This window comes from Xiphophorus hellerii, chromosome 14, assembly GCF_003331165.1.
Source record: "Xiphophorus hellerii strain 12219 chromosome 14, Xiphophorus_hellerii-4.1, whole genome shotgun sequence".
Taxonomy (NCBI): Eukaryota; Metazoa; Chordata; class Actinopteri; order Cyprinodontiformes; family Poeciliidae; genus Xiphophorus; species Xiphophorus hellerii.
In genome coordinates, this window is record NC_045685.1 from 9718261 (window position 1) to 9728417 (window position 10157).

At 34.6% G+C, this 10157-nt stretch overlaps 1 protein-coding gene across 1 annotated transcript; it reads right to left on the minus strand.

The window, feature by feature from the left end:
• Nucleotides 1-1186: 1186 nt before the first annotated feature.
• LOC116732493 (B-cell receptor CD22-like) lies at nucleotides 1187-10129 on the minus strand. The gene is made up of 13 exons (XM_032582713.1): nucleotides 9620-10129; nucleotides 9363-9395; nucleotides 7804-8073; nucleotides 6777-7055; nucleotides 6112-6378; nucleotides 5463-5714; nucleotides 5179-5286; nucleotides 4991-5006; nucleotides 4822-4913; nucleotides 3493-3543; nucleotides 3346-3408; nucleotides 3178-3255; nucleotides 1187-2714 (listed from the first exon to the last, which is right to left on the minus strand). The coding sequence occupies exons 1-12, from the start codon at nucleotides 9648-9650 to the stop codon at nucleotides 3197-3199; spliced, it is 1521 nt and encodes a 506-aa protein (XP_032438604.1). The 5' UTR covers nucleotides 9651-10129; the 3' UTR covers nucleotides 1187-2714; nucleotides 3178-3196.
• Nucleotides 10130-10157: the final 28 nt, after the last annotated feature.

The window sequence follows — 10157 nt, forward strand, 5'->3', positions numbered from 1 at the left end:
TAACTTGGCTAAATAAGTTATTTAGCCAAGTAACTTGGCTAAATAACTTTAGCCAAGTTATTTGGCTAAAGTTATTTAGCCAAATAAAGTGTTTTAGCTGACATGATTTTACTGTCCTGAAGAAGCTTTTTGTAAATGTATACAATTTTAAAAATCATTAACAGTATGACACCACTATGGTGCATTCTGTCCCCATGCACTCATTTGTTCAAAAATATTTTGAGAATTTATTAAAGAACCTTAAACTAAAGCTAAGTCCTGACACTTGAGAAGTTGTCAGGAACTGGCAAAAATCATCACTTTAAGATGTGTTGATCTCTAATCTAGTAACCCAATCTAGCATTTCTAGAATTAGTCACCATGGTGATAAACCCAGATAAGAAGAACCGGCTTCCTGATACCAAAAACGCCGAGCTTACTTTGCAAAGCCACTAATCCTGCTTCATGGTGCAGGCCTCAGATCGGCTGTGGATGGAGTCAACGTGGAGTTTGTAAACATTTCATATATCGTATTTATGTTTATTTATCTGCTGCTTAAACAAGTATTATCCATCATTTCTTGTTGACATCTCTTCAATCTCTTGGCATGTGGATTTACTTTGATAAATTATAAGACGTAAGTTGACATGCGTTTAACATACACTCATACCTTATTACAAAAACAGCTACATTTGGAATCATGTACATCTTTTATTGTACAATTCCAGCTAAAATTGTGAACGTTAAAAGTTCCTCTCATAAAAGTTTACTTCTCACATCTCATATTTGGTGACACACACTGCCTAGCCAAATAATTTGCTCACATTGTAATCGTGGTTCATGGAGCACCAAATATAATCTGAGCATAAAGTTAGAAATTTATCCCCAGACAAGATGATGAATTGTGAGGGTTTTTTTTTTTCCCCATCAATACAAGATTACAGATTAATGCGACCTTTTGATAAAGCCTTTTCAAACTCTCTCGTGATGCCATGACGACCAAAGCTAAACATGGTCAGATGTACAAATTTGATTGTGACATTTTTGGGCCAGTAGTTGTATATTTGATAAAAGTGAAGCCCAGTTTTTTTTTTTTCTTTTGTTTTGTTTAACAAATTACCACTCATCTCCGTCAACCTTTAAAATCTATAACCTGACCAATTTTTTTATTTGAAGAAAAAGGTAAATAACTTCACTTAACAACCAAAACCATCGAGTTTTTTATTCAGATTATTGACAATTTTACCTTCATCATACAGTTTTATTTATTAACTTTTGGTGTTCAACGTTTTATAAACGTCATTCACATCTTGCTTACTTCAGTGTTCAAACGTAATAGGTTATCACATCACTGTGTTAGAGTGAAAATGACCAACAGATCCAGCAGGATTTGAATTGCACTTGTTTGCTTTGTTTTTTTGTACAGTGCCCTGAGATGACTTTTGTTGTGAATAAGCACTGTCTAAATAAAGTTAATTGAACTGATTCAGTGTTGTGTAGTTTTATAAAAAAATCAGTAAAGTATTAGACCATTTGATTGACTTAAGTACTTTAACTTCCTATCTGAATGTACTGCCTGATGATCGCTCATGATTTTACTCATTGCCTCTGCTCAGTGTTTCAGTATTTGAATTATTTCCAGAAGTTGACTTGATTCTGGAATAATGACACAAAATTAAATTGACCATTCTTGAAAAAAATGTTTATTTTTGTAGATTTTTTTTGTGTCAAATATATGCCAAACAAATATTTAATGTATGTATTTTAGCAACCAATCACATGCTTTTAGCAGTCGATAATGAACTACTGGCTGCTCTTTTTTTTTTTTTGCTTTTGCAGATTGGGAGGAACTAATTTAAATTAGTTGGTTTCCTAGAAGTAAAACAGCTGTGAAATGTTATTAAATAAAATCTATTGCACTTTATTATAAAATAAAGTTATAAATAAAGTCTGGTGAGATTAAACCCACAATCAGATGACTGACAACATAAAACCGTTCAGAAAAATCCAACTATATCACTTCAGGTGTTCAAACTTAATTATACGGGTTTTGACAGATCTTACTTCACGATACGGTTGATTTAATGGCTCAGAAAAACTATAAAGTTCACATTTTAAAATCACATTTTAAATGCAAAGCTGACTGTGCAGTTGGATAATTGTTGTATGTTTGTATATAAACTGCTATGCTACCAATGTGATGAGGTAGCAAATGAAAACACGGCTCAGACCATAAAAAGACAAACTATGAAAATATGAAAACACCAATTCTACCAAAATTTGAAAAAGAAACAGAGAGCTTATAGTAACAACTGATACATTTAAAAACATTGTAAATCAAAAACGCTACAAAAAATGTACGTTTCACATTTTCTTTCTTTGCTGCATTTTGCGACAGAACGCATTTACATCCAAACCTTCAAAGCATTAAAGAAAAACTATCAGCTTAAAGAGAGGTTGCTGTGCTTCAAATTTTACACCAGCAAATATAAATCAAAATCAAAGAATTTAAGAAAATGCATTTCAGCTCTTACAATAATTTCATAAAATAGCTTCCTTAATGGATTCCCAACATTAACATGTGGAATAAGTGGGATTTTGAAGGATGTGATGAGTTTTAACTCGTAATAACTTTTAGAAGAGCCGTCACATCATGCATCTTACGAGGCAGTGTTGTTATCCTGAGCTGATTTCTGAATAAACTACTGACTCTGCTGCTGCAGGACTCCTCTGGTCTGGAAATGAAAAGAAGATCTGTGTCAAACTTTTAGCTTCAGAATGAAAATGGTGAATCAAGAATCTGAAATCTTTCAACAGATTCGTCACTGTACAATTTTAAAGATAAAAAATTTATTGACGAATAAAGATGAATGCACACATATTCTTAACCTTTCATTTTTCTCTTGGATTTATTCTATTTACTGAGCTCACCTAAGCAAGCGGCCAGAATGAGACTCTCATGAACTACATGACCGAATCTTGGTAACTGTAACCAACTCAACTAAACTCATCATGTATTGAAATCTGAAACAGGAAACATCTCAGCAAGGATTTGTTCAGCTCAAACCCAATTTTCCCTTTTATATTAAATGGGGCCCGGACCGATATGTTGACAGTAAACCTTAATTTACTGGTTTGATTTTGTCTTTCCTACATCACGGCATTGCATATTTGCATATTTGTAAAGTCAAATATTACCTTTCAGTTTATTCTCATCCTACTCCTGCAACTTCACTTCAGAGTAAACGGTGCTCTCCTCTGCTTTACGAGGCCTCCCTGTGAGGATGGTCACAACAACAACAACAACCAGGTTAAAACCACTCAGTTATTCTCTCCTGTTGCACATTAAATGCGCCTGGAACTCACTCGTCCTGTCAATGTCTTTCAGTTCAATGTGAGAGTACGTGACATCTCTGGCTTCATCTGCAGCTGAAACATTTCACGATTTTAGAAGAGCTACAGTGGCTCAGACTTTAACTTTTGCATCTGCTGTGTTTCAAAGATGTACTTCACCATTTCCTGTCGTTTCAGAGGACTTGACTGGCGCGTAGAGGTTGGTGTTATCTGCAGCAAAAGAGGGGAAACGTTTGTTGTGCTTTCTTCTTTTTCATGTGGATAACAATCCTTAAAGAACACATTTCTGTAACACATTTTAGAGGAAAATTGGTAGAAGACGTGGAATTTAGTGGCTAAATGTCATTCAGCAACTTATGTTAACGCTTTTGCAGCCATCACCAAGTCTAGTAGTAATACTGGCACTCCAACATCATCAGTCAAATCCACTACTACTGTTTCTGGAGGAAAAACATGATGAATTAGTACCGGTAGAAGTAGTTGAGTAATAAAAAAACCCAACAAACCCAACAGTCACGTCATGCAAGCTACTGAGGATACCTACTGTATGTTTATGGAGGAAACAGCAAATGTTGTGCAATGTTGGTTAAAATAGGTCATTCCAAATATGGTTAAAATGTTGATGGGAGGGATAAAAATGTACATAAGTTAGATAAAAGTTACTTCAGCAATAACTGGTAGAGACAAACATGCCGTTTCTGAGGGGGAAAAAATAGAAGAGTTGTGGAAACAATAGTTTTAAATTTAAATATTACTACACATTCAAAGAAAACTAGCCTGATGTTTTAATCACTTATTACAGTAAATGTTTGACTTTGTAAGGAGAAATGCACACCACTGTTTTTTTTTAGCAGTGTAACATTTCCTTTTCCTCAAGAAAAAGAGTAGCAGCAAATCTGAGTTAGAACATCTACTATCTACTCACTCTTTAAAGCACTTTTTCTTAAAATATGGCTCTTCTTCCAGGAAACCAACCAATTAGATGAACTTCGGCATTTTTCTTTCTACCATTTTAAAAACGGTCAGATACCCAGCCATCGTAATGATTGCTGATGGCTGCAAACTTCAACCACTGAGCTTCTCTCCGACTTACTGGAGGAGATTTATTCAAATTTTAGTTGGCATGCATACATTACAAACTAGTAATGTTTGTAAAAATGTTTGTAAAAAAAAAAAAAAAAAGACAATAAATGCTATCTATCTATCTAGTCATCAAATTGTGTGAATCAATTAAAAGATCCACAATCAATTTAAGATCAATTTTTATGGTGTATCACCAAAAGCAGAGTGAAAATGCAGCATCAAAAACGCAAAATTAATGACATTCATGCAGATCGTGATTGTATGGAAATTTCTGACCGGCGGCGGCGTCATATTTTGTTGACTTTTGATAAACTTGAATAAATGAGACGCTTAAAAACCGTCATTAGTGATGACATAATTAGACGTAAAATAATCCCAATGACTGAAATACATTGAAGCTCTGACCATGAGGAGGAGAGCTGTTCTCATGACCGTCAGTGTTGTTGACTCCATGGTCGGTGTGTGAGGTTTGACCTCTGCCCTCTGACTGCTTCGATCTGAAACATCATACATGCAATTAAATTGATGACAGTTTGAAAATGTTAGTGTAAAGGAAATAAACTGTTGCACTGACCTGATACACCACAAACCTGTGAAAATATATTTTACATCATATTATCCCATTGTTTTTTATTTTATTTATAAGCAACAATGTATATTAAGCAACACAGTTGTTTAAGTTCATTATTTAAATGCCTGACTTTTCTTAAAAAAAAATTTGGATCAACAATATAATTAATTCTGAAAACGAAATCGTCTCACCTTTGGACCGTCTGCGGCGCCACAACAAGATCAGGAGAATAATGAGAATAATGAGAACGATTCCAACAACTGGTCCAACGATCAACATGACAGGACTGGATACAGTTGCTGGAAATAAGAAACATTAATAAGGAATAAGTGTTAATTACATGTCATAACTGTGACTTTAGAAATGAACATGGGCAAAAATCTGCATCACATCCTCAAAGATCCAAAGTGTTCTTCTCAAACAGCTAAATGGTTTCACCAAAGAAGACGTCTGAAGTTTTTAAAATCCTCCTCACCTCTAACAGACATCCAGCTCCTTGGTGACTCTTTTCCTGAATGTTGACATTTGTAGAAACCTTCATCTGACTTTGACACTGCAGAGATCTTCAGCTCCTCTCTGCTGCCATTCTGGAGGAGTTTATCATTGTGATAGAAAAACACTTTGGAGAGAAATTGTTGTGTTTTGTGTTTGCAGCTCAGAGTAACAGGATCTCCTTCAGTCACAGGATGAACAGGGCTCACCAGGATTGTATTAAAAAAAAAACTGTCTGTAAAACAGATCAAATTAAATTTCAGGCATTAGTATCAAAGATGGAGCTTTGATGTTTTAATCACTTATTACAGTAAATGTTTGAGTTTGTGTCAATGGAGTCATTGAGGAAAAATTTTACATTCACTTCCATATGTTGGAGGTAAATGTCTACTTTCTGCTCGAGAGTTAACAGAAACATAGCTAGCATGGAATCATAAAAATCCTGATTTTATTTATGTTATGATTCGTATTCTTCTAAAATATAAATTGTGTTTTGGTTGGAGTGAAAAACGAGTATTAGTTGTTAAGCACCTCTTAAACTTATAATGTTTTATAATAATTAGATTCTTATGAAAACAGACTGGACAGTACAGGGAAATCGTGTAAGAAAAAGCTTATTAATTACAGCCTACCATGTATAGTGACGTTCACTGCATTGCTGAACTCTCCTGATCCAGACTCACACCAGAACACTCCACTAACAGACAAGTTTATCTTGATGGTACATATAGATCCAGTCATTGTCCCCCAGATGGAGCAGTCTGACAGGTGGCCTCTTTCTGTTAACCTCATCACTCTCCAGTCAGCAGAGTTTCCCTCACAGCTCAGAGACACAAAGTCAGAGATGAAGTGTTGAACTCTGTCAGGATTCACTGAGAGAGAAGCTGCTGGACGAGGATCTGGAAACAAATATACAATAATGTTTAATCTAGAATGAAGCTCAAAACAGATTCTACCAAATCAATGTTAAAATCACAGCAAATTAATCAAATAAATACATTCAACAAAAACGTCAAGAGAAAAAAAAATGTATTGGTGATCCACCATCTTTCAAATATAACGTAACCTGTAGCTGTCACTTTCTCATTGTCCTTTTTAATTTCTGCTTTGCATTTTGAAATGAATATATAAAAAAAATACAAGCAGAGATAAAACATTGCTTCTTCATTATATTGATCATGAATTCACCAGCTCCACATACTTTCAAATTACTTTTAAGATAAAGTTAATGACTGAGTAGAAACAAAGCAAAAATATATTCAGTTCACTAAGATGAGACTCACTGAGAAAAACTGACCTGCTGACCAGACAAAACTTGGATCTCTGTATTTTGGTTTTCCATTTCCTGCTTTACACACATAACCTGCTGTGCTAGTGAGTCCATGAACAATGTAGAAATTCTCATCAGTCCCATCAGAGCTGCCAGGCAGCAGCTCATAGCTGTAGGATCTGCTTGATGGATCAGGAACAGCTTTGTACCAGAAGAACCTGGTTCCTGCAGGTGGATGTTCAACCTCACAGATCAGAGTCACTGAGGCTCCAGGACTCAGCCATGATGGAGACACAGAGAGTTGATCTGTTGGAGAGTCACATTGATTTGTTCAACACTGCCACTCTTCAGTCAAGAATAAAATATTTCTACATTACAGTCTTCAGTATAAAGAAAAATATTTTGACACATTGTCAGAAACTCAGTAGAACTGGTGGACTCACATTTACATTCAGAAACGGCTCATTGAGAAAGTTTGGTTTTTATTTGTATTAAAAGCGGCAGTATGTAACTTTTACATTTTTTTTTAAATCTATTTTTTAATTCTAACGCTGTTGTGACAGTACAATATCACACAGATAACATGTGAAGAGATCAATCCACACCACATCCTCCCTGAGCTACTACTGCCATCTGAAGAAATGCTCCACTCCCAGTGAAAAACAACCAATCAGAGCCAGGAGGCGGGTCTTAATGCTGTCGGTCAATGCTGCTCAATGTGCCAAAACAACTTACCGTTCCAGGAAAACCATTTTTCTGCCGTCATCAGATGTTATGCTAACCGAAAAACGCAGAGTCCTGACACTTTTAACTAAAGTTTCATACTTTTTAAAACTAAGGCAACCTTAGATGAAACAAACTTTTGTCCTGAACCCAGAACCTTTTTTTTTTTTTAAATTTCAGCTTATGTATCGGTAAGAACTTGGAAATCCAAAGAATCAAAGTAAAAAGTTTATTAATAATGAAAAAACATTGACCTTTTAACTACTTATCACTTATTTGTATCAAAAATGTGCAACCAGGTTTTTATATGAAGGATTTATGATCAACTTACACACAGTTAACACGACAACATCGCTCCAGTCTGTTGAGCCATCTCCACTTGTTCCTCTGCAGCTGTATCCTCCACTGTGAGACTCTTTAGCTGAATGTATGGTCAACCTACGGTCCTGGGATGTTTGAGTTTCATTTAACCTGGTTCTTCTCCATTCATACGTCCACTTTGTTCCTTCTCCTCCTGGGATCTGACACTGGAGAGTAACTCCCTCACCTTTATATATCAGAGGCCAGTTTGGTGTCAGGGTCACATTGGCTCGATTGGGAACTGTTGACATAAACAACATAATGTATTAGTTTAAGAGAAACATTAAATCAACAAAAATATATATTTATTTTTTGTTGATTTTAAGAGAAACATTAAATCAACAAAAAATATATGTATATTTTTGTTGATTTAATGTTTCTCTTAAAATTTCTCTTAAACTTATACATTTAGTTTAAGAGAAACTAAATGTATTAGTATGTATTTTGGCCTAAAGTTGAATGATGACTAAATCAGAACTTTCTGCTCCAGTCTATTTCCACTTAGTTCTCCACCAACCTCAGCAACTAACCTCCATTTAGTTGAGTTTAGCTTGACAATCACATTTGTTGCATAATGTATTAAATAAATAAATATCCATAAGCATATTATGTTAAAAACAGTAAATTGTGACTGTAATGATGTCTAAGATTTTAAAATGTACTGCTATGTTATTTTATGTACCGTCATTACCTTATTTTATATACTATTTCTTTATTTTATAATGTGTTTAGTGGTTTTAAGTGTGAATGTAACATGATAGTTGTGATTTTTGGATTTTGCAGCAGCCAGCGTCTGTACAAAAGACAAGTTTATTTTGGGACAATAAAGTTTCTCTCATCTTATGTTCATTTTACATTTTATTAAATTTCTAACACCATTTTTTATTTTTTATTGTTTACTTCCATAAAAAAACCATCAAATAATTCTGCGTGAAATGATCTGCTGGAATAATTCTTCATCTTCTTCAGGCATGTGGAGCATAAATCAGTTTTTAATTCTGGCATCTTTTTATTTTTTCAGCTGTTGACAGACTTACGTAGTTTGTTTTTAATTTCTATTGTTACGTTGAAGTGAAATGTAACATAAAGGTAAAAATGTGATGAAATGGAAGTTTTCAACCAATACGACAGACCTCGTCTACTTTTAAAGGAAGACTTAAAACAAAGTTGATCAAACTTATAATTAGACTTATTAGATTATTCTGAACTATGTCTATAATTAAGAGCTAATGATTCGGGCAGCTGGAGGACATACTGACCAACCTACCACTCTGATACTGTCTCATTCACTCTGGCAATATCTTAAGGTTTCGTAATGACACTGGTCTCGTCATAGTGGCTGCTTGCATCTGGACTTTGAGCTTTGTGGGTTAAAAGGTGAAGCTGTTGTGAAGACAGTTCAGGTCTTTCCACATAAACACCTTCTTGTTTCTGCTACTTAACTTTCCACCAACAGTTTGAGAGATACTACTATCAATAAAATATTAGACATGAAAAGTCAAGACGATATAATTAGGAAATGTGTCTCACCTTTGGCGTATCCACTGATGAATAAACTGAACACTAAGTAAACCAGACACATTTAGGATAAAGACAGAAAAACAGATCAATCAGGAAGACAGACAATTGCAATAACAGAAAAAACCTGGCATTTAAAAACATTTCTGAAATAATTTCATACAACAATGTAGCCGATACGTGTATTCTATCTTTATTTAGAGACAAGCAGCCATTTAAAGAAAACGTTAGTTTAATCATGTATTTTTATCGTTAATAAATTTACTTACAGAATAGCACGTAAAGCCAAGTGTTTCCCATCCCCGCATCTCAACCTGCTGAACAACTATAACCAGGAAATCTTCTATCTTGTGAAAAAAGTGAAATTTCAAGAATACTTCTTCTTTATAGCTGCCTACGTGTTTCCTTCCCATTACGCAGAGTTTTAAAAACTGCAGCAGCTTTGACAGCAGCAGTTGCTCAATATATTTATACGTCCTATCTAGTTGTACCTCTGTTAGGTCCCATGTACCTAGCAGAGGTACAAAGCTCTCAATTTGATGGGTTTGTTGAATGAATTTAGAGTTTTTAAAGCTCAATCACACACATTCACATTTTAACTAAACTTGTTTTTCGCCTGCAAAAAGATGAAGTTGCACAAGTATCTTGTGCAAACTACTTCCTTTATTGTCACCCTCCTAAAATAATGGCCTTAGTTGTTTTTTTTTGGTTTGTTTTTTTTTTTACCAAAAGTGAAAAATCTCTTCTGGCAAGAAAAATAGACATAGGCCATTACTTTAGGAAGGCGATGATATACAAATGCAACTC

Coding starts and splice junctions, on each gene's coding strand:
- LOC116732493 (XM_032582713.1), bottom strand. CDS start 9,650: ATGGGAAACACTTGGCTTTACGTGCTATTCT. Junction 6,379..6,776: donor AAGTTTTGTCTGGTCAGCAG/GTCAGTTTTTCT, acceptor ATTTGTTTCCAG/ATCCTCGTCCAGCAGCTTCT. Junction 3,256..3,345: donor GAAAGACATTGACAGGACGA/GTGAGTTCCAGG, acceptor CCATCCTCACAG/GGAGGCCTCGTAAAGCAGAG.